The 25,538-nt window shown below is 38.2% G+C and overlaps 1 protein-coding gene across 5 annotated transcripts in view; it reads right to left on the bottom strand.

Moving 5' to 3' along the window:
- mink1 (misshapen-like kinase 1) overlaps positions 1-25,538 on the bottom strand; it is a 79,184-nt gene that overhangs the window by 17,888 nt on the left and 35,758 nt on the right. For 2 of the 5 annotated variants that reach the window (XM_057821946.1, XM_057821948.1), the window contains exons 9-25: positions 24,488-24,663; positions 24,311-24,380; positions 20,577-20,787; positions 15,835-15,942; positions 15,224-15,310; positions 12,214-12,390; positions 11,959-12,129; positions 11,506-11,772; positions 11,314-11,393; positions 6,900-7,003; positions 6,717-6,808; positions 6,447-6,470; positions 5,383-5,534; positions 5,188-5,305; positions 4,970-5,086; positions 2,286-2,397; positions 2,025-2,174 (exon numbers count right to left, since the gene is read on the bottom strand). In XM_057821946.1, the coding sequence (XP_057677929.1) occupies positions 2,025-2,174; positions 2,286-2,397; positions 4,970-5,086; positions 5,188-5,305; positions 5,383-5,534; positions 6,447-6,470; positions 6,717-6,808; positions 6,900-7,003; positions 11,314-11,393; positions 11,506-11,772; positions 11,959-12,129; positions 12,214-12,390; positions 15,224-15,310; positions 15,835-15,942; positions 20,577-20,787; positions 24,311-24,380; positions 24,488-24,663 (2,216 nt within the window). The remainder of the gene's footprint in view (positions 1-2,024; positions 2,175-2,285; positions 2,398-4,969; positions 5,087-5,187; positions 5,306-5,382; positions 5,535-6,446; positions 6,471-6,716; positions 6,809-6,899; positions 7,004-11,313; positions 11,394-11,505; positions 11,773-11,958; positions 12,130-12,213; positions 12,391-15,223; positions 15,311-15,834; positions 15,943-20,576; positions 20,788-24,310; positions 24,381-24,487; positions 24,664-25,538) is intronic. The other 3 variants (XM_057821947.1, XM_057821950.1, XM_057821949.1) reach the window with 2 other exon arrangements.

Below are 25,538 nucleotides of genomic sequence, written 5' to 3'. Positions count from 1 at the left end.
TGCATCCCAGTAAATCCGATAACATTATTAATAGGCCTGATAATATATAATATTTTTGGTCCGGTGTGAGTGGATTAGGATGTGTGCGTTTGTTTCCACTCCTGTTTTGCGAATATGCAAAGTTTTGTTACTGTTCGAGAGGCTGTATTTTTCCACCACTGAGTGATAACCCTTACTATGGCAATTAGCACATGTTTGCATTTTACAGTGTTATGTTTACAAGTTCTTGAGAGGCTTTTTGGTTATTGATAGGCTCGCTGTCCTATAATTGCCAGGTTAAGAAAGTTGTTTAATGGATCAAGACCACAAAGTCTCCTTTCCTGTTGCACCAAATGTTTTATCTGCTGACAAAGCACAATAACTGTTGGGTTTATGTTTTTTTTTAGTTCAGTGCTCATTTTTCAGGGGAACAAATCATCAATGATATTGACTGATTGATTGTGATTGACTCAAATTATATTTATTTGAAAAAAATAAATATGGGCACTTTATTTGAAGTCAAACCTTCTTGTCTTTGTTTTGTTCATTATAATAATGTTCATGTCATCATGAAAATTCTGATTAGGTCAAAAGCAAATCTATGCTGAATCTACCACAAGTATTTTTCACCAACAGGTGTTCAAAAACTCAGGTGAATATACTTTTTATTTTATATATATTACCGGTTATTGTATCGGTATCAGCCTTGAGGAGCAGGAAGTTATCGATATCTGTTTCAAAAAATGAATATCGTATACCACTACCTGTATGTATCATCTTTTGTATTGCTGTTGTGTGTTTCCACTCACGGTCGGACACTGAAAGCCAGTTGTGTAGTTGTTTGGATGACGTGCGACGCTAGCAAACACATGCTAACCGTTTGTGAATGTCATAACTGTATTAGCAGCTAATCATCGTGGATTTGCGTTGTTGCAAACATGTTTGTTACCGAGGATGAAGTTGTTTGTTCATTTCTATTTTTAGTTTCATTCTTCAAGTGATGACATTAGGATCAACGGCAAAATAAAGTTTAAAAAAATTATACCGATGTCCTATATCGTCATTTGGGAGTTTAGCTCGCTGTATAGCCAGGACTAAACCGTAGCGTCTTGGTAAGGACAGTACAGCTGCGTTCAAGTGATGCCAGTAAATGGTATCGGCACCCTATTTGTTGGTACTCGCCGATACCGATACCACCATTTTGGGCCTTATCGGCGCCCCCTGCTGATACTGGTATCGGTATTAGTGTAACATTAGTTAAAAAAAACACACAAGGTTTATGGATACGTCATTCAAGTTTAGGGCAAGTGACTTTTTTCTAATAAACAGAAACAAATTATTATTATTATACTGGAGCATCTAGAAGGGCAATGCCGACTTAGTGATGATAATCCATACTCAACAGGGAAAACAGACCATTATTTTCAATGAATTGTACCCACCAGAACGCCACAAAAGTTTCCTGAGAGTTTAAGATGACGCTCGCCACGCTAAATGCTAATGCCAACGAGAATGCGAATGCTATGCTAATTCTTCGAGCCACCTAGCATCGTGCTTGCAATGGCGTCACAACCCCCGCTTTGTTATCTCTGTGTCTCTCGCGTCATTCAACCAAATTGTAGTAACGCACGCCTTCACATCCTCAGTAACGGTAACGGCGTTGCAAAGATGGGAAAAGTAATTAATTAGATTACTCACTATTCACAAAAATAACGCCGTTAGTAACGCCGTTATTAACAACACTGACAATAAAGCACTCTTTCCTTTGATGGAAATTTTCTGCATCAGGGTTAACAGCATTAGAGATCATGACATGATGAAGATCTCTTGGAAGCCAATGAGTTGAGATACTGTTCCTACCTATAACTATATGAGAACTATCGGGCATCAGCAGGAAAGTTTTTGAGTAAAGGTTAGAGAAGCTTGGATATATTAGAATAAAAATGATTTGATAATGCAAGCAGATTGTGCACTCATAAAGTTATTATGGTCACAGAATCAGCAACACAAAGTCTCCATATCAGTTATTTTGGTATGGCTCCTACCCCAAAGCGCTGCACACAGGATCTCAGAGTTGAACCTCTTCTTATACTTTCGGATTTCAGGTGTGTCGGTTGGGGGCCGTGTGTTGGTGGGATTCACATTCACCATAGACCCTTTTCTCACCTCCATCTTTAGCTGTTCAAATCTTGAGCCTACACATGATGAAAGGAATGAGGAGAAGCTGCTTAGATAAGGAAAAAACAGTATTATGTTTGATCGATCTGTACACTGCATAGGAAAGACTGACAAGCCCTCAGACTCACTGGTAACGGAGATGTTATCCCCAGTACCTCCTGGTGTCTGGTACATTCCAAGATCCACAAAGGTGGTAAAGGAGGACTTGCCAGGTGCCTTGACCAAACATCTGGACTGATACTGGTTGGCAAGAGAGCATGGATGAGTGCGACACAGCTTTAACTTTTGGCTCACATTGACGGTGATAGACATCTTTGAAGACATCCTTCCAGTCCAAATGGATTGGACGTGTATTGCTGTTAATAAGTGTTTTCAATGTAAATTTTACTAACTACTACAACGCATACTACGTCAATACAATGCATATACCTGTGCTAGCAGTGAATAAGTTAATACATTTCCTTGATCTTGAGTAAACAAAAAATATGAAGTAAATAAGAGAATAAAATCCATTTTTGCAAGCTGGGGGTGCTGACGCGGTAGGCCTTGACGGGGGAGAATAGCTGTGCTAGCTAGCAAGCGAAGCTAGTATGACAACTTGCATGATTTTGTCACATTCTGTTGCTGGTCAGATTGACCAGAGACCAGAGTGACAGACATGTAGGCTGAGTTCCCAACGTCGTACCTGCATCCAGTTCAAGCTCATCAGCAGTGTCTTTAAACCGATCCTAGGCGGCTTGCATTGACTTGCTGCCATTTGACAGTTTGCATATCCCTTCATTGTTAGTTGTATCATTGCCTTGTTTTTTTTCGTGTGACTGCCTCTCACAGCGGTTTTCCCAACAGGTTTTTTTTTTCTGACATACTGTCACGGACCCGTTTTGTGTCGCCCTTTTCGCGATCGCGTGTTTTTTTGTGTGTTCAAAAAAACATTTTACGCAATTCCTATCTTATTGTTGTCTGCTTGCTGTCTGAAGTGAGCCACACTTTCTTTTCAGTTGCGTTTCCCTTTCTGGTTTTACCAAACAGACAGACGCATGTGGGTTGCGATTGCTTTATAAGGAAAATCATGACTTTCATTTAATTTTCATTTCATTGATTTTGCAGCTCATTTTGTGAAATATCGACAGGTTTGTCCTGCTCATAACTTTTTGCTCATTTTCAAATTGGAAGGGCAGACCCGACGACAGGTTTATGTAGCTAACAAATGACACCGTGGAAGTACGGTAGCGCTGCCTAGTGATGTCACCGCCCAAAGTGCGTTGTGTCATCAACAACAATGGTGACCTACTAGTTAAACTAATTTTTCAAATGTTATAAAAACGAAAACATCAAGAGGGGTTTAAATATCAAATTATTACATCTCATACTAACATTTGTCTTAACTACAAGCAGGCATGAAAATGGGTCGGGTTAAAAAAGGTGAGAAGGGCGTGGAGGAAATATGTTCTGGTAGGGCTGTCTCAAACGACTAATTTTCTCCTGATTAGTCCGCCAACTATTTTTACAATTATTCGGCTAGTATTTATTTATTTACTTATTTTTACTAATTTAGCAATGAAATTTTTCATGACGCTTATTAATTCACAAAAAAAATTTGGAACACCTAGATTCCTATTAAAGTACAAATAAACATGTAAATAACAATAATTAATCACACATGAACACTGAGGTCAAATGCTGATACATTTACTAGTGCGAAAGAATGGGATGTAAACAGATTCAGAACACTGACTTCGCGTTTCCAACATTATTCAAAACAATTCTTTAAAAAATGTCTAGCATTATTATTTTCGTATACTACTATATATAATAGTGTTATAATAACTATAATATTAATTGCCAATCATATTTTTTTAAAAAGGGTGTCATTTTAAAGTTATTTTTAGTGTAAAATCTGTATTCTGTAGTATTATAGTGTTTACATATAATAGTATTAATTCTGAAGTATGTGGGATTAACTCCAAAAATCGTTATTTATATGACAAACGTGACGTGCTTTTATTTTGAAATGTTCACCGCAAGTACGTTCGCTAAACCGCTAACAACTTTACACTCCGCAATTAGCACTTTTCGTCATTGCTGTGATGTCACTGATAGATTTTCCCCTCCATTTTTTCATTTGCAAATGCTGTTAACCAGCGATTTTTCATGTCTGAAGTGTCACCTTTTACCCGCAAGTTTGCGTTTTGGAAATGATTGCCAATGTTTTATAGCAGGCTAAAGTAAGTTGTCTCAGTGTAGCAATGCCAACTAACGTTTACAGTGTTTAATATAGATGTGTTTCCTTATTTTGTATGTGTGAACTGTAATTCTACAGCGTGTTGTTGACCAATAAACATATGGACACAACAACTGGAGTCTCATGTCATCTACACACACGCACAAATGTATGCACGCACGCTGTGATAAAACGCAGCCGTGAAAATTACCGCCCTCATTTTTATTTACCTTGCGATAAATGGACTTATTGCATATCGTGACAGGCTTAGCAACTTCAATAAAACATGAGGTTAATTAGTTAGATGGACTTACGACTGCCCCACCCTAAAAATTTTCTCCTCAGATCTACACAATTCACGTAGGTCACCCTTTTAGACTTCAAAACGGCGAATTTCGCTGAAAGATTTTCATGCCTGTCTTTCTGTCCGTAGTTCTTTTTAAATACTAGCTATAGCAAAAAAAAATGCTGCTTTCAAATTCCACATCCTATATGAGGACTGCATGGCACAATGACAGGCAGTACTGTACATACAGAAGACATCAAAATAAACCAAGTATTTAGGGCCGCTATACTTAGCATCACTCTTACATCATACACAGAGTCCTTCCCAGGGGAAGAGTGTGTGGCGGAATCAGTGGGGGAGTGAGAGGGCTGCACCACATCCGGCAAGTTAGTGTATCCATTGTGGCTCCGCTTCTCTGGAGTCTTTTAGGTACAAGAGAAACACACGCATACCAAGCTTTCATATATTGCAAAAAAAAAAAACAGGAAATAAATTGGTTTGCATAACCCAAGATGATTCTCACCCTCTGCACCAACATTGTCTGATCTCCATAACCTCCAGCTTGCTCTCCTTCTCCCTCCTCGCCCTCATCTTCGTGAACCACCATAGTGTTAACCGAATCTGTGTCTGCGTCCCTGTGACTAAAATCCAAATAAAACAAGGGTGAATAGATCTTTTTGACCATTTCTTCAAGTTTCTTTTGTAATGCCGATTTTACCGATCGGTAGGACTCTCTTCATCTTCAACTCCCTCTCCATTTTCACTCTCCTCACTACTCTCGCTGCTCTCCGAAGAAGAGGAGTAATCATTGGCCTTCACCGGAGGCCTTGGCTGCTCTTCAGCACGCTCTTTGGCAAAGAGACCATGGTCCTGCAATGCATGCCACCATTTATTTGAAAACAAAAACACAATAAGACTGCACTGTGCTACATAAAACATGATTAAAACAAAACTGTTGATATTTTATGATGATCAAACGCTCATAAATATCAACATCAATAAATAAATAAATAAATGAATTAGGGCTGTCAAAATTATCGCGTTAACGGGCGGTAATTATTTTTTAAAATTTATCACCTTAAAGTATTTGACGCAACTAACGCACATGCCCCGCTTAAACAGATTAAAATGACAGCAGTGTAATGTCTGCTTGTTACTTGTTTTTTGGTGTTTGGCGCCCTCTGCCCAAATGATTTTATGGGATTCAGCACAATGAGTGAGCATGGTGTAATTATTGACATCAAGAATGGCGAGCTACTAGTTTATTTTTTTATTTAAAATTTTACAAATTTTAATAAAACGAAAACATTAAGAGGGGTTTTAACTTGTACTAACATTTATCTTTTAAGAACTACAAGTTTTTCTATCCATGGATCACTTTAAGAGAATGTTAATAATGTTAATGCCATCTTGTTGATTTATTGTCATAATAAAAAAATACAGTACTTACTATTTATGTACCGTATGTTGAAAGTATATATCCGTCTTGTGTCTTATCTTTCCATTCCAAAAATAATTTACAGAAAAATTTGGCATATTTTATAGATGGTTTGAATTGTGATTAATTACGATTAATTCATTTTTAAGCTGTAATTAACTCGATTAAAAATTTTAATCATTTGAAAGCCCTAAAATGAATAAACAATAATAATTATAAACATGAAACATAAAAACAGCCTTTCCGTAAAATCGAACATGCAACACATGCAACTTAATTGTAAAAAATTGCAATTGGATGCAGATGCATGCACATTTAACGACCTGCACATACTCAATACTAACCTCTCCTATGGCTCTCTTGTAACTCTACAATTGAGACAATGTCAACACGATGTGAGAAGAGAGACAGCATGATGGGGAACAAGTAGAAAAGGAAGGTTTAGGTTAGGAGAAAATACCCAATTAGGTGTTAATATGGAGGGGCAAATATGACAACGGATGACATGCATGCTTTTGTTTTTTAATTGAAGAATCTAAAATGTATTTTCCTGGCGCCCATAAAGCAATGTTAGCACTTGTGCTGAAAGTAGCGCATGGTATCGAAACACTTACAGCTGGACGACCTGGACGAGAGGATGTGCGAGACTCCCCTGGCTTTTGACGATTATCACGGGACAGAATGGGTGAATCCATTTTGGAAGAAGCTGGAAAATAAGAATACTGGCTCATGTTGTGGTGTTTTTATGAAGTTACGGACTTCAAGGACAAACGGTCTTTCAGGATAGAGGGACTCACTGAGGATGCGATGCCTCTCCAACGAGCCCGTCTGTGGTAGATTAGGTATCATGCCAATACTGTCACCTCTCTCCCAGCGATCGTTTCGGCTAAGATCTGGATTGCTGTGCAGAGGACATGATTGGGCTTACATCACAATCAAATTCCACAAAAGTAATCTTCACTCAGAATCGATAGTCGAAATTATAATTATTTATTTTCATTTTTAGTTATTCATTGTTTGGCTGGATCATTTTGTGCACTTTGCCAAATTTGTATGAGGACATTTACACATTATGATGTGGTGGCATATTTCAATCAATCGCATTATTCTGTTTTGTTATTTCAGTGGGGATTTTTTTTTTTTTTTTTTAATTCTTCCAGACTGAGACTGAAAATCACTAATACAAACCATTAAAATGTAGAAGAATCAACTAGGACTGACTCATTCTACCCCCAGATCATTCAAATCAAGGATCCCCAACCACTGAGCAGGGCTGGGGACTTGTACTGGTCCGTGGGGCATTTGCTCCCGGGCCACATAGAATTAACTTATTAGCAGTGTTGGTAATCTTACTTAAAAAAAAAAAAAAGTAATTCATTACAGTTACAAATTACTTCCCCCAAAAAGTAATTGCGTTAGTAACTCAGTTACCTGAATGTAAGAGTAATTAGTTACTTGGCAAAGTAACTGGTGATAATTTTCAAGTTTTTTTTTTCTCACAAAAAAAAAAAAAAAAAAAAAAAAAAAAAAAAAAAAAAAAAAAAAAGAAAAACAGGTCACACAATGTGAAGTTTAAAGGGTTTTTGGGACAACTGGCCCCAGCCCAATTCTTTACCCTAAACTTAACTAGACACAGGGGTATTGCGGATATTGCGATAACTAGATAGTAACCTTTGTTATGTGTGGAAGTCATTTAATGTTGTGAATCAACCGTTAAAGTTGTTAAAATTGCTCCCGTTATTGCATTAGTTCCCTTCTGTCTACTTTCGACATGTGTAAGTTTTAAAACTGGCTCATATAAAGATAGATTTAAGTCAAGATTTTGCCGATTTAGGAGCATTTTAGATAAAACACTTAGGTTCGCTAGGAAGTTTTTCTAAAACAGAGCCTTTCTTAGAGGTCTACTGCTTTAAGATGGCGGCTGTTTACTAACGCATCTAGTTCTTCATACAGTACATGTTGCTAATGCCGCCGTGTCTGTCATTTGCATCTAGTTCTATATTATGCGATATCTACCGTAGCATCATGTGGGCATAGTTTGTAGGCTATCGGCTACAGTCAGGTATTACTGGAGCCACTTAGCATCGCGTTCGCAACGCCGTCACAACTCCCTTGCCTCCTCCCCACTCCTTTTCTGCTCGCTCGTCTCCGTGAGTCCGTCTCTCTCAGACGTTTCTCGCGTCATTCAAACAACATAGTAACGCATAGTAACGCACGCCTTTCCCGCCTCACTAACGGTACTGGTGTTGCCAAGATGAGAGAATTAATTAGATTATTCACTACTGAAAAAAAAATAACGCTGTTAGTAACGTCGTTATATTTTAACGCCATAATTAACAACACTGCTTATTAGCGACCGCATTCTAGCCGAATTAACATCTCTACTCTATAAATATAATAATAAAAGTGGATAGGATGTCATCATGAAAATCCACTGGAGCTAGCATTTAGCATCTTTTTTTTTTTTTTTTTTTTTTTTATCTATGTGCGCTTGTCCTTGATAATAATGTAGGCGCATAATATTCATTCCCAGAAAAAATAAGCCTACACACTAGAGAAGATAAGTAAAAAATAGACGTCTTCGGACAGTTTAGAAAAGGCCAGAAGAGGAGCCTGGAACCTCGAAAAAAGGAAAACTTCATTTAACAGACAATACCAAGAATCCTTCCTAAACTATGGGTTTCTTGCAACAAGTGACTCTAAGGAGCCATGTCCGCTCTCAAAATATGTGGGCAAAAGCTAGTAAACGGGGCAATGAAGCCTTCAAAGTTGGTTCGGTACATAAGAGACTAAGCATCCTGGAATACTATGGAATTTTTTAAAAGAAAAAAAGCGCTTGCACGAAGGGCAGAAACAACTACTGAGGGCCACCACATCAACAAAAGCGAATGCGCTAAGAGCATTGCACCTCATGCCGAACCGTATTGCTAAATACAAGAAACCTTTCACGTTTGGAGAACAAGTTATTATGCCTGCGACCACTGATGTTTTTGTGAACTAAAATATTTCGTCGACGAACATATTTTTCATGATGACAAAGGGACAATAACTAAAAACATTAGTTTAGTTGCATTTTTCTTTTGTCCCAGACAATTGTTTTAGGCTGTTTTAATTACCCGATATGTTTCAGCCAACACTTCTGCCTTCATCATCGTGTTCGTTGAAACATAGGATTAAAGAAAAAAATAAAGAAAAATTCAACTAATCTTTAAGTGTAGACAAAATGAACCCAGTACAACCAACAACTAAACTAGAGCTAAAAACATGTCTTGGGAGACTAAAAAATAACGAGATGAATGGCAGTTTTCATCTAACGAGACGAGAACGAGATGTAAATCTGTCACAATATCACAATGTGTGACATTTTGTGTGCAGTTAGCCTGCATCGTAGCTGTGTCTGGTTGTGTCACTCATGTGATGTGCTGCAGCCCCCACCCTCAACTCACTGGTGTCCTTTCCGCTCCAGGTTTGCTTGTTTTGCAACACACACTAAGATTTGTTTTCTTATTTTGACAAAAGAGAATATGCAATGTTGCTTCAGCCTTTAGAGGTCTGTGCTAAGTGATCATCGCACACTAAATGTAACTTCTAGCGTTAGCATAGCATTCTCGTTAGATTAGGCTAGTGCCAATGGCAAGCGTTCTCTTAAACTCTCGGACAACTTTTTTTTTTTAACCTACAGTCCAATGGATATAATTAATTGAAAATAACATAGAATAGAATAGAATAGAATAGAATAGAATAGAATAGAATAGAATAGAATAGAATAGAATAGCCCTTTATCGTCATTATTCAAATGACACAATTACAATTGTACAATGAAATTGTGGAGCATCTCCCTTTACAGTGCAGGACAAGTAAACATCTCAAAAGTGACTTGGAAGAATAAAAGTATAAAATCTAAATATAAAATGTGTATGTACTATATTGCTGCTGAGTGTGTATAATCACCAGGAAATTGGCATTGTTCTCGTAGCCGCTCGGAGAATATTTGCTCGCCGTCAATATTCATTCACAGCTGTTGGAAACCTTTATTTTTGGACTAAAACTTAATTTTACAGACGAAAGCATTTTGAGTAAACGCCGACTAAAACTAGACCAAGAAAAACACATTTTGAAATGACTAAAATTAATAAACATTTTCGTCCAAAAGACAAAGACGAAAATTAAAAGGGCTGTCAAAGACAACACTGCCTGCGACCAAACGACAATTGTCCTATTTGTCCATTTCACACAGCTAGATGGGACCATCTTGTCGGAACGAAACAAGCTCAGGCCTCCCACTGAATGAGCATTCAGTGAGTCCCAGATGACAACAATCCGTGGTGCAAAAAAAATGTTTGGGACCCCTGAGTCAAATAAAACATTAAAAGGGATATTTTGTTTCAAAACTCCAACACCAGTGCTTATAGGACCGCAGCCATCGATTATTTTAGTAGTCGATTATTTTATCACCTAGTTACTTTGAATAATCGCGTAATTAAAAATAATCGGATTAGGAACATTTAATGTGTTGCAGAATAAATTTTAGGTGATGTAAAACAATGGCTTGCTAAGACTGACTTTCAAAACAGCATTAAATGCGTACACAAAATTTCCGAGTGTTTCGTCACACTATGCAAAATTGCACTTTCATTTAAAATATATAAAAATACCTGAAATTAGCCTCAAACGGTAATAAAAATGAAATTAATGACAATCCAAGTAAAGAACAACTGGCTCACTTACGCACCAAATATCCACTAGCTTAAATGCTATAAAGTGCTAACTGTATTTATTATTATTATTATTTTTTTTTTTTACAATACTTTAAAATAATAGTTCAAACACATGTTCCCACAAAAAACGGCTGAATATACCTATAAATTAATTACGAATGCATAAAAAAAAAAAAAAAACATTAGCTTATGTTGGTCTTAGCAGGGAGCCACTGGATACAGCCATGTTAATTGAGTTATGTCATATTGACTGTTGCCACTAAAGGGCAGTGAATCCACCCAAATCAAATTTAATAAAATTAAATGCTACCACTTTCAAAACAAACCATTATAACACCACTCGAATTAAACTATAATAATACTTGAAACAGCAAAATTTCATTCAAAGTTATTTTCTAATCGAATTACTTGAGTTAATCGATTAATCGTTGACGCACTACTTGATTATAGATTTGTTTGGAAGAAAGACCATTCATTTATGTGATAAAGGTACCTTGCTCTCACTGGATGCCGAATGCCAGAAGTCAGGTTGGTGTTGAGAGCTGTAGCAATCGATGCTGTCCTTTGAGGAATCTGAGGGTTGAGATTTATTAGACGCTTGCAAATTATAGAACACAAGAAAACAAGCTTTACCACCCCTCGACAAAAATAAATGGGTTAAATTTAGGCCCTTTTTCCCTTTAACCTTAGGTGGCAGTTCCACATCTGGCAAACGGATCCAGGGCCCTCGATCCTCCCTGATTTGGTGTGCCTGCGGTGCCGGGGTCTCAGAAGTGGGGTCTGAGTTCTGACGCACAAGCTCTCTGGAGTGGATAGGACGGGCTACGGGGGCGAGGGAGGGGTCCTGGGTAGGGAATGCGGACATGGTCTTAGTAGGCTGGTCGCAGAGAGATTGGGAGCGTGGGACAGGGGCAGCATAAGGCTTTAGAGGAACCAAGTGAGCCATCTGGAACTTTAGGGTGGCAGCAGGAGCACAGGATAATGAAGCAGGATCAGAAAGGAGTGCAACCCCGGAAAAAAGCCAAGTATTTGAGGAGAGAAAGGAGGAAAACATGTTAGCAGAGAAAGTATTTCAGTGAAAAGTCAGCAGAAAGATGTGGTTTTATTAATAGATTTGGACATATCTGCTCACACCAACCTTGCCCTGTCCACCTTGAGGTTCAACGGGTCTCTGCATTGGGGGGGTTTGAGCGGACTGACCCACACCAGACTGGCTGATCGAGTCCGAGCGGGACTGAATGGCAGTGTCAGAGACAGTGGTACAGATTTTTGGAGAGCCCTGTCTGTTAAGCTTACTTCGCTCCTCCACCTAATTTAAGAATGACAGTTAAAACTGAGCGTGGCTTTGTTTTGTGGCATTATTATTACACACTATGAGTTACAACAGTTCTACCTCGCGGGCCCATGTGGGTTTGTTGTTGGGCTCTAGGTTCTTGTTATAATGGTAAAGTTGGGGCTTCTTTTCCTGTTGTTGTTGCTGCAGAGACACCAGGAAAGCATGCTCCTGTTGAAGCTGCCTCTGCAGCCGCTCCGACTGACGCTGCTCTTCTAGCTGCTTACGCTTATACTCCTGAACAAAGACAAGACAGTTCAGCACAGACTCTTCAGTTAATTATTCATTGACCAAATAGAGAAAAAAAAAATCAAATTTCACAATACATAATAAACAGACCTGACTGCTACTAAGAAAGAATATATAAAATACTTGGGTTAACATGCAGTTTTACAGCATTGTAAACTGTAATGAAGAAATTCAAACTGAGCATTAATATTAGGAGTGGGAACCTCAAGGCACCTCACGATACGATACGATTCGCGATACAAGGCTCACGATAACGATTATCTCACGATATCATGATACAGCAAATATCGATATATTGGTCAGAAATTTGATACATGATATTCTACGATACAACTGTTGAAACGAAAAAAACATATTTCAAAATAGAAAAAATACTGTTTAAGTCATTTATTAAACAGTGACACCTTTTCAGTGCAACATTGCTGTAAAGTATAAATCTATTGTGTACCTGCACATATAGAGGAAACAAACCACAACCACTGATATTTCTTGGCGAAATCATGATGAATGGCACCCTTAATTTCTTAAGTTTTAAATCTTTTGAAAATTTTTAACAGTGCTGTAAGTGTCAGTCAGCAGTTGAGCTTGGAGTGGGGCAATGATAAAATTGGTGGCTCTTTTCTTTGTATATGACCTTTGTTGTCAAAAGCAGTGGTTTGAGCACTTCCACCATCTGCTTCAGCATTTGTGACATCAGACTCAGTCAGTTACATTCTTCCTCACCTTAAAAACAACAAAATAAATAAAAAAATATTAGCTACTCAATAGCTTTTGAGTTGAAATTCTGATTTTTTTGTGTGTGTTGGAAGTATTGAGTGAATTAAAAAAAATATGAATTGAATGAATAGAAATTGAAAATGCAATAATTACCTGTTTTTAATATGTAGGACACATTAATTATCATGCACGTCACCTTATATATCTTGGAAGCTATTCAAACCGTTTTTATGGCTTATTGTATCAAAATGGCAGTCATAACAGTTTGTGTAGTAAACTAGATGGAAATCAAATATGTCATCAAAATAATACATTTAAATGAAAAAATCAATTACTAGTACATTGCAAAACTTTCTTAACTTCAAGTGATGCTCCATAGACATCCGGTGTCCAATTAGTCACCAGCTGCCAGTGAACCTTATTTTATGAGATAATTCTTGCATACAGCAAAGTCCTTGTTCACCTTACTTCCTTTATTGTTGGTGTAAAATCCAAAGTGTGTCCACATGTGTGATTTTCAGCAATATTTTTCTAACTTTTTCCTCCACCGTTCTCACGAAGCTTTTTAATTTTTTTCAACCCACTTGGGACCGCTCTTCTTCTCTAGGCGACTTGTGCGCACTTTACCTTCACCGCCACTGTTGAACGCCCCTAGTGGACCGCCAAGGAATTGCTCAACAAACATTGAGCAGTTTACAGCATCCATACTCCATTGTATGGCCAATATGTCAAATAAAAGTATCGATGCTTGGCGGGAGCATATCGATAACCGATCGGGTTGCAAAATATCGCGATATATCGCTGTATCGAGATATTGTCACACTCTTACCGCTCAAACAGATTAAAATGACAGCAAAGTGTCATGTCCACTTGTTACTTGTGGGTTTTTTTTTTGTTTTTTTTTTGCCCTCTTTAGGCGCTTGGGTGCGACGGATTTAATGGGTTTCAGCACCATGAGCTTTGGGAATTATTGACATCAACAATGGCGAGCTACTCGTTTATTTTTTGATTGAAAATTTTACAAATTTTATCAAAACGAAAACATTAAGAGGGGTTTTAATATAATATTTCTGTAACTTGTACTAACATTTATCTTTTAAGAACTACAAGTCTTTCTATCCATGGATTGCTTTAACAGAATGTTAATGTTAATGCTATTTGGTTGATTTATTGTTATAATAAACAAATACAGTACTTATGTACAGTATGTTAAATGTATATATCCGTCTTGTGTCTTATCTTCCCATTTCAACAATAATTTACAGAAAAATATGATATATTTTATAGATGGTTTGAATTGCAATTACGATTAATTAATTTTTAAGCTGTGATTAACTCCATTAAAAATTGTAATTGTTTGACAGCCCTACATAAAATGTATTCTGCAACACGTGAAATCCGATTACTCGTTTATTCGAACTAACGATAGATTAATCGATTACCTAAATAATCAATTGCAGCAGTCCTAGACGTCTAGCACCATCAATGACACTGAATCCAGAGCATTCACAGCCAGTCTTTTGTGGTGATATACAGGTCACTTTCTGTTCATTTTAGGGCATTTACAGGTTACATCCCATTGATTTTGAGTCACTTTCTATTGATTTGGGGACATTCTCAAGTCACATCCTGTTCAATAACCCAAAATCATCAGGAAGTGACCTTTAAAAGTGCCAAAATCAAGAAGAATTGACCCGTATATGTCCCGAAAGGAAAAGGATGTGACTGAAAATCAACAGAAAATGACGTGAAATTCCCCAAAATTAACTCATTGCCTGGCATTGGCTGTCACTGATGGCCATAGATGTCCAATCCGTTTAGAGTCAGATCAAACAGAATGGATGTCAACTAGTGATCAAGTCATTCCAATTGTCAGCATAAGTATGAAAAGAACTTGTTTTACTGTTTATTGTAGAATAATTTTCTGACTTGATAATTGTTGTATCGCCATATCGTGAGATCATCGTTATCATGAGCTTTGTAATGCAAATCGTATGGTATCATGAGGTACCCAGAGGTTCCCACCCCTAGTGTACAGTACAGTGTCCTCTGCTTGTGACGTTGAAGATAAAAACTTGAGAACCCAATAGTAAGGGCGATTTACCATAAGCAGTGCCTGCTCCTGAAGCAGCTGCTGCTGAAGGATTTCAAGTTGCCGCTGCTCTTCTTCTAACTTATGTCTTATAAACTCCTGAGGAGAGGCGAGGGGGCAGAGAGTACAGGAATAAAGGTATGAAAGAAGAAAGCAAATACATGAGAGGAGGGGAGGCGGACGGAATCATTGAACAGTTATGTAACGTTCATACAGTCAACAACAGTAACCACATGATACACCGGCAAAAGTCAATCATTTGAACACAAACACCTGTGCTGTTTAGGGAATTCAATCAAGAACAATCAAAGCAAGCATCATCATCATGAACAGTGTTGAGAGTAATTGACGTTAGTCAGACTGACATAAAATTAGCAGAAAGTGCTAATAAGTGATTGTGATATGATAGCAGACAGTTTAAGGGAGGGGGACAGGAAACCAAACAAGAGACAGAGAGAGCCCACCCACAGAAAAATCATCTCTGAATAAAAAGACTAATTTGAAGCCTTGCTGCTATGGCAACCAACTCGTGGAATTTCACCACTTCCACAGTGCTGCTGTTTGACACGCCCACACTTTGCCCTATTGGCTGACTATTGTGGCTCTCCCCTGTGGTTGGTTACCTGTTCTCTTTCAGCCAACCTTCTATCTTCCTCCCGTCTCATATCGTCGAGTCTCCGATGGGGACCTTTTTCTTGCTGCCTCACCATCTCTCTCTCCTTTCTCTGTTGCTGGGAGATAAAAAGGGTGACGGGGAAAAAAGAGAAATGAACACAGGGGCAACATTTGCACAGGAAAATTTATAATGGATAGCCTGCTGAAGGGGAATACTGCCTTCATTTCTGCACAGAGCTGCGAAAAGAACTCAGGGAATGTTAACAGTCATCCTCTCGACTACATGTTCTGCATTCATAAACCTTGAAAACTGTTAAACCATTCATTTTCGACCTGATGAAAATTGAATTCTGCCAAATTGTTTATTGCCGAGAGCTGAGCAATATGAAGACATTCGAATGACAACATGGCAGGAGGTAGTGAACGCTCGAGTCACCACTGTTGTATTGCTTTGACTAGATTTCATTATACACGAGTTCACACTGTGATCTGTAATAAAAATTCCCTTATAAGGCAGTTGAAAAATCTAAAATTGGAGTGTGATACACAAAGTCTTACTAATGGGACACAAAATACTACTGCCTAAGAACAGCAGAGATGTGTTAAACCAGTGGTTCTTAACCTGGGTTCGATTGAGCCCCAGGGGTTCGGTGAATAAGTCGAAGGAGTTCTGTGAAGTTTAAGACACACAAGCCCTATTTTCATACTCTGACTAAGGGCCAAGTGTCGTTTTAGACTAGGTTTTGGACTTGGTTGCCTCCAATTTACAGTCTTCATTCCATTTCTTTCAACTCCTAGCCCTCTTTCTAATGGGAGGAGAAAGTGGTTTGCTCAGTGGAAGGTTGACTCACACTTGGCATGAGTAAGTCTAACAGAACTACAGGCAGTGTGCACTGCGCAGGAAGTTTAAAAAGTGTCATATTTTGAACCATGAAAATTGTATGTGATGCAAGCTAGGGCGTAGGTTTGGTCTCAACATTGGTTGGGACGATATAGCAAACAATGATCCAAATAAGGGACGGCTAGCTTGACTTTGTTGTTCCCTGTGGAGGCTGGCCTGACCGCAGTAGTTTTGCAGGTTAGCAAGTTTAATGTTATGCTAACTCTGATGCAGGTCGGACTTTCAGTAGCAAAACTGATGGTGTTTCCCCCACTTCCACAACATTGACGTCTTTTTACATGACTCACAGTGGCTGCTGCTGGCCGGGAAAAAAATTCTAATATCCCTTCTCTCTGAAGGGGGCGGAGGAGGAAGCATGTTGTCGACATGAATCTGTTGGGGCTGTGTGTGTCTTTGTGGCTGGACGATGGGGCTTCAACTAATCAGCCAAACATACGTTCTTTTGGGGGGGGGGGGGGGGGCACATTCAGCAAGTGAAAAGGGATATGTGTAAGTCTGTTTATAATGAAAATAATTCACTTAATTATGGTAGGGTCTATTCTATCATTATAACATATGGGAAGACAATATAAATTACCTATATAACCAGGGGTGCACATAAGTGGTCCGCATGCGCGCATGCGTACTGGACGTAGACAAACGCGCTGGCCCTCAACGGCTTCCATACGCTTTTGCGTACCGATGGCTGACCACTGTATTTGCGGCAGACACGAGAAAATAACTTCTCAAAATGTCGATGAGGCAGGCCACACTGAGTAATTACTTCCGTATTCCCCCAACCCCGTCTAAAGACAGACAGACGACAGAGACGTCACCGGAGCTACCGAAAAAAAGGACTTTTGCTGAAAAGTGGCTACAGGAGGTACCATTGCTAGAAGCAAATGATGCTCGCACGGAAATGCGGTACAAAATGTGCCGTGAGAATCCCAATGTCGCCGATAAGAGCAGCGCATTTTATGTAGGGTCAAAGAATTTCAGCCATCCAAACTTTGAAAAGCACGAAAAAAACAGAGAGCATGTGGGAATTAAGCAAACTATCGATGTCAAACAGGACCCCACTCGCCCTATGGACAAGTGGCGGAATAGGGCGGAATAAAGGTAATGAACAGCGACATGCACTGACAAACGTGTTTTTGCTCGCATTTTACAAAGCTAAACATGCACGTTCAATGAGGTCTTATGAGGAGGACATCCCACTTTTAAAAAGGCTTGGAGTTAATGTGGGAGCCGCATAATGCCCTTTATTTTGAAATGGTGCTTTTTATTTCTTTACATTTCACTTCAAAGTAATGGCAATTTTGTTGTGCCAGTTGATGTTAATCAAGCATTAATTGTTAATATAATTAATTAAAGTTAATTGGCTCTAAGTAAAGCTTGTCATAAATTTATCGCATCAGGCGGGTCGGCTCTCAAGCTGAATGAGGACCAAGTCACATCTCCAGGTCCTCCTCTGAGAACCTGGGCAAAAAAATTATGTGCACCTCTGTATATAACTGAACTCTTTATATAATGCAAATAAGGTTGCTTAAAAGTTGGTGGGGACAATTTGAGCATCCTGAAAAATTGGTAGTGTTATGTCTCTACCGTCCCTATGCAAAATGCCCTTGGATGCAAGGATGCGACCATAAAATGAGAATGTAGGTATGATGAACAACCACAATGGGAGTATATCAAACTCCCATGTAACACATTAAAGATGTTCAGACCATAAGGACAGATTGAGATTCCTATTCTTCGTGTCTAATCAGCTGAAGAGAAGAGGTTAAAAGTAAAATAAATTAAAAAAATAAAAGAATGTAGACATTCCATTTTCCAATGTGAAAATTAACTGCAAAACACCACATTTATTTGTAGTAAATTTGAAATTTGATTAAATTTCAACAGGAATTCGCTTGCTAGCTTAGCTACAGTATATCGGTTTTGAATTTTAAGAAGAAAAAAAGCTTCATTATTAAATTCCAAAGGGTTCGGCGAATGCACATGTAAAATTCGTGGGGTTCAGTACCTTTACCAAGTTTAAATGGTGTTATATAGCGCTTTTCCACCTTTCAAGGCGCTCAAAGCGCATTACACTATCTCGCCATCCACCTACAGGTGACGCAGCACCAGGAGCAACGTGGGGTTCAGTGTCTTGCTCAAGGACACTTAGACGAGTTCATCAGGGCGGAGAATTGAACCCACAACCTCTGGGTTGGGGGGACAACTACTCTACCACTGAGCCACGCCACTGTATCAAACTTTCAGTTAAATGCATTTACAGTACATTTAGGTAAATACATATATGTACGGTAAATCTACCTGCAACCTCTACCATGCAAATACTGTTCTGTATTATCAGCAAATAATTATAATATTACAATAAACAATCTAATGAAAACAATACGTTGTTAATGACCAATCAGGCCTACTTTTTTGTTATCTTTTGAGGATCATTCTGATTATGAATATACAGGGTAATTAAAAAAGAATGACTATTTCATGATTAAATGTTTTATGAAGGAAAAATAGCAAAAACTTACAAGTATGTTACTAACAGTCAAGTTTTATGTCACGTTACAAGTGCTCAATATGGAATTCTTCCCAAACACGTTGAAGCACATCAGGATCAATTTAATTGATCACTGTTGTTACTTAATGTTTTACGTTTATCAGGGCAGTTGGCTATGGTGGAACAAAGACTTTGGGGAAAGAAAAAAAAACCTCACAAACTGAGGTCAGGAGATCTAGGAGGCCAAGCACAAAGAGCACAGTCTTGGTCACCAATCAGACCAAACCATCGCTGAGGCAGTTTTTCATTTAAAAATGTTTTAACTAATAAGTTCCAGTAGGGAAGCACCCCATATTGTTGAAAAATGAATCCATTTGTATCAGCTTTTAAAAAATAGGTTTGAGAACCTATGAAAGAAATTTCAGGATACGAAAGGCAAAAATACAGTGCTGCTCCTCGAAGCTCCCAGAGTTCACTGAACGTAACACACTTACAGCTGCTCTGCCATTGGCTATTGCCTATCATCTTCCTGGCATCCAATTGGCTATGAGGGACCTCAACTGTATGTGTATGTGTTTATCCCAGCATCTAATTCATTCACCGGTCGGGCCATTAAGTGTCATCTTTACGCGACTGTATTAACTTATAGTTGTATTGAATTAATTTTGCCTACACTTATAAATTCGTCAAAACATGTCTTTTATCCCAGGAAATAGTAGGTGGTTTATTTACCTTGGCGAACACTTCACCCTACGTCAGAGGGCCAACCTACTACTGCCAGGGATAAAAGAAACGTTTTGACGAATGTATTAACTTATATTTTTTGTTTTTTACGTTATGCACAACTCTCATTTTATGTTTATTGTGCAATAATCAATTGTACCATGCAGGTTACATGTTTGGATGCGTTTTTATGCTTTAGAAAAGCTTTTTATCTGAATTGTGTGGGGTTTGGAACGAATTAGGGCATTTACATGGAAAACGCGTCTCTAATTACTGAATTTTCAGTTTACCAAACTACTTCCAGAACCAATGAATTTTGTAAGTAGAGGTACCACTCTACATGATTGTTGATCATATTCATATGATTGGGGGTTCATTTTCCCTTCAAATTAAAATCCACAGTGAGCCTCCAAAATATTGTGTTTAATTAATATCATTTGCATGATATGTTCCTGATTTGTTCAAATAGCAAAAATTATTTTGATAAAATTATATACAGTAGTTTGGTGCAGATTATTCCCAGGAATACAAGGGTTCATATTGAAAAACTGTTGATGCTTCATTGGGTGGGTTTGATTCTAGATATGTAATAACTACCTACTAGTTGGTAATTGTTGTTGTGGATGACTAAACGTTACCTCTTCCAGTCGTCGACGCTGCTCTTTTTGTTCTTCAATGCGTTTCTGTCTGTCGTGCAGCAATTGCCTCTTGTGTTCCTCGGGGTCCCTACGCTGAGCGGCCAATTGGGCCTGCTGCCTCTTGTGCGCCTCTGATCGCTCCTTGTTCTCCTGCTGGAGACGCTGGAAGTCCCGGCGGAGGGTTGACTCTCCAGGCACATTGAGGATAGAGCTGGTGATCATGAGGAAAAAGTAAGATTATTTTGTGGGGCTTTATTAAACGACATGACAGATTTAATATTCTTACTGAGGAAATTTTACATAAAAACAACTATGGAAAACAGGAGGCACTTAATTAATATACTGTATCTTCATTTTACTGTTTAAATGGGCAACCACAGGAATTGACAGTACAAACTTGACAAACAAACTTCGCTACCTCATAAATTGTTGCGCAATCATTTTATGGGTTTCCCCGTGCTTTTGCCACCAACGAGTTTTGACTTGCACACCTTACGTTTCGTACATTGTGACACAACATGTCATGCATGGCACAGTTTCACAATTTCGCCTTCATATACATGTTTCTCTTTTGTTGATAGTATCTTTGCAAGTAATGCAAAAGCTACAATCTGTAATATTCCTTTTTTTTTTCTTCTTTAAACAATGGCGTGTCTTCACAGCCAAAACCGTTGGACCACCCAACGCCGTTCATACACCATAAGGACCGGAATCCTCATGTGACATGGGCTCGCTTTGGCTAGACACCTCAAAAAATGATCGGTCGCCCAAAAACTTTTTTTTTTTCTCCCAAAGAAAAGAATAGACATTTCAAAACGTGACTGGTCCTACAATTTTTGGCCGAATCACATCATTTATACGTCATGAAATTTAGTACGCTAAGGGGCACAAACAGTTCAATGCAGTTTTTGCTAAAAATGTACGGTTCGGCCAAAATTTGCTAAAAACATTCATTAATAATGGCCAACATTTCCTATTCCTTTCTAATGAACAGAGTTTCCCCATTCATGGCACAAAAACTTTTCACGCCAATGTATTTCCCACCCAAAAAGACTCAATATCAACAGAAAGTTACCCTTAAATGCCCCAAAATCAACTGGAAATGACCCCAAAGTCCCCCATATCAACAGGAAGTGACCCAATATGAACAGTAAGTAGAGGCGTGCGAAATCTCCGATTCTTAGATTATTCGGCCGCCGAAGATTCGAGAACGATTCACAATCATCCAAATTCCGATTATTGAATTATACCAGGTAAAGCAGAACTAAAACATAGTCAGCGGGGTCTTCAGGACTCAATGAGGAACGGATCGAGAGCAAATATCATGTTCAACTCATGCCGCTAGATAAAAAAACAAAAATACCTGGCTGCGGCCGACAGCTGGTTCAAACAACGGCCAGTTGCTAGTTGCTATAAACACACGGCCACATACGGCTATAGTAAATATCACATATAGACATGTGCCGGTTACCGGTTTACCGTGGTGTGAAAACGTCGCGGTTTCAAAACCACTAAAATTTTCCGTCAGACCGTAGTACGGTATTCGCCATTTTTCATGTGTCAAAAATGCAGCCAGAAGTGGCATGGCGCGGCAGCGCTCACCCCCTCCCGTTTGTTGCTGTGTGTGAAAGTGACTATCGGCTAAACAGCCAGCGAACCCTAAACAAATACTCCAAACATAAGGCGTTCTTTTCAATTTATTGAGCTCTCAAATCGTGGTAAGTGGAATATACAAAATGAATACATTTAAAACGTTGTACAATTGTATTTTTCCATGTGTGAGTAGCTAAACAGATTAGCCCTATGAAAAAGTTCGCCAAAAACAAAACACATATTTTCCTTTGAAATTCGATATACAAACTAACTAAAAGCTTAAAAAAGACGAATTTTAGCCTAGACTTAGCTGGGAGAGCAACTTCGTCGAGTGTTACAGTCGCAGAGTGAGAAAACAAGGTTGATTCGCTTGAATGAAGGGGGGGAAAAAAGGCATAGCATCAAAGATGGTTAATTGAGGAAAGATGATCTTGCCCTAAACACAAATCCACGTTCGCTGGATCAAGGAGAGGTCTCACTCCCAATGATTTTTTTTTTTTAAGATGAAACCTTTCCACAACAATATTTACATTTTAACTAACATACATTTTTAACTAACTTATTAACTTTTGAATTCATTGTTCTTTCTAACACAAAGGCATGACATCATGTAGACTAGAGTTGACACCGTGGCTGAAAATGGCGAAACTTCACTTGAGCTTTTCAATCCTCAAAAAAAATTATGCAGTATAAATTTTTTAAAATTTTATTCAGAAAAGTTTTTACTTTTTTTTACAGAAATTTTGTTCTTGCTCTAAACTGTGGGTATTGTCTACGTTATATTTTAATTTTATTTAAAATATTTGTTTTTTTTATTGATAATATATTTATTTTAACAATACATTCATATTCCAATTTGCAACTATGTTCTGAAAAAAAAAAATCCTGTTCAATGGAAAAAAAATATATTTTTTTAACCCATACATCTCAAAATAACACATTTTGGAGCTATAATTGCAATACAGTGATACCGTGAAACCGCGGTATTTTTGCTCACGGTTATCGTACCGTCAAAATCTCATACCGGCACATGCCTAATCACATATTTGCAGACGTAGATGCTAAATGACTGACGACGGCGGTGTTACAACATATAAAAAGAACTAAATGCGAAACGACAGGCTTGCCGTTTAGTAGTTGCCGCGTTGTAAACAGCCGCCATCTTAAAGCAGTAGACTTCTCGAGAAGGCTCTGTTGTAGGGAACCTAATTAACTTTTTATCTGAAATCCTCCTAAATTAGCAAAATCTTGACTTGAATCTTTCTTTAAATAATGAAACAGTTTTAAAACTTTGACATGTTGTAAGTAGACAGAAGGGAAATTATGGAATAACGGGAGCAATTTCATCAAATTTAACGGTTGATTCACATCATTAAATTAATTGAATGTAGTTTAAAGCTGCTGATACAGAATGGGGACTTGAGTATTTTATTTAATGTTTTTAACTGTTAACTTGATACTTAAATATTAGTTTGGTTTAGCCTAATATGATTTTTAAACTATTTTGGAACTAATGTACGAAACATTAAAAGGGGGGAGGGGGGTTTGGGTGACATCAATAATCGATTTATAATCGAATCGGAGCCTCTGAATCGTAATCGAATCGTTAGGTACCCAAAGATTCCCACCTCTAACAGTAAGTGAACCTGAAATGCTCCATAATAAACAGTAAGTAACCCAATTACAAGAAGTCAGAGATGCCTCAAAATCAACAGAAAGTGATTCGATATACCAATCATCATAGCAAAGCTACCATCGCAATTTCTCCAGAAAAGGCATTTTCTCGAATTGTATGTGTTTTAGATTAGACTTAAACAGAGAGTGATAGACAAGTTTATTTGGATTATTAGGAAAACTGTGGGTGCGCTTTCCTCTGAGTGCAGTCAGTTAAAATGTGAAAATACACTTTAGGATTTTCAAGCATCTTTAGATTCTTCACACTTCAAACCCAAACTCTGGAATGCTCCATCTAAAAAATGATAGCAACACAAACTAAAATAATTTTCAGCACAAACGAATGACATCATTTTTCTATCGATTTGGTCTGATGGGGGGCCAAATTTAAGAAGGTCTTTAACCCGTACAAAATAACAGGAAGCAGAAATATAATTTGGGAAAAAAAAGACAAGAAAAAAGGATACCTTGACTCTCTGTCATCGCTACGATTTTCATCCTCTTCATCACTACCGCTGTATTCATATTCTGTCTCCTCTGTGATGAAAACCAGATTAAGGGTCAACCAATACTATGTGATATTTCTATAATATCGCAACGTCAACTCAGCGATTTCTCATGTCTATGTCATTTCATTTACTGACCTTTCTCTCCTCTTTTTTTGCGTGTCCGGTCAATATGATCTTTGAGTTGAATCCGAACCTGGCGCTCAGTAGGCTGGTCCCTGATGAAGGAATGCTTGAGGAGCTGCTCTGTGGATGGTCGGCTGGGATACGTTTTCACAAGGCAGGCTTCAATAAAGTCAATAAATTTCTTGGACCTGGGAGAAAGGGGAATTTTGTGAGTGCTAAGAGATAGGAATCCATTGCCAGCTGGCTAACTTATGTCTAGGCAATTATTAACCAATGATATTACTTACTAAATCTTGTTATTTTGTTACTTTTGGAGAGGTACTTAAATGATGATATTAATTTTTTTTTTTTTTTTAAAGCTAAGTAATGCAGGTCGATTGGCTGGAAAACATTAATATTTAAAGCATCAGTTGCATAACATGTTGGTACAAGTATTTCTGAGGTCAGTAGTGGACAATTTGAGGTTTATTTGTTGCAGAAACTCGTACTCATTAGCACAAGAGAAAAATATACTTTATCTTGCAATTAATGTATTTTTTATGATACAAACTTTTTTAACACAGCATTTCAGAATATACAGTGGGGCAAATAAGTATTTAGTCAACCACCAATTGTGCAAGTTCTCCTACTTGAAAAGATTAGAGAGGCCTGTAATTGTCAACATGGGTAAACCTCAACCATGAGAGACAGAATGTGGAAAAAAAAACAGAAAATCACATTGTTTGATTTTTAAAGAGTTTATTTCCAAATTAGAGTGGAAAATAAGTATTTGGTCACCTACAAACAAGCAAGATTTCTGGCTGTCAAAGAGGTCTAACTTCTTCTAACGAGGTCTAACGAGGCTCCACTCGTTACCTGTATTAATGGCACCTGTTTTAACTCATTATTGGTATGAAAGACACCTGTCTACAACTTCAGTCAGTCACACTCCAAACTCCACTTTGGCCAAGACCAAAGAGCTGTCGAAGGACACCAGAGACAAAATTGTAGACCGACCTGGACCAGGCTGGGAAGACTGAATCTGCAACAGGTAAAACGCTTGGTGTAAAGAAATCAACTGTGG

The sequence above is a fragment of the Corythoichthys intestinalis genome, chromosome 18, assembly GCF_030265065.1.
Source record: "Corythoichthys intestinalis isolate RoL2023-P3 chromosome 18, ASM3026506v1, whole genome shotgun sequence".
Taxonomy (NCBI): domain Eukaryota; kingdom Metazoa; phylum Chordata; class Actinopteri; order Syngnathiformes; family Syngnathidae; genus Corythoichthys; species Corythoichthys intestinalis.
Note: the sequence above shows the minus strand (reverse complement) of the source record. Positions and strands in the feature narration are given on the sequence as shown.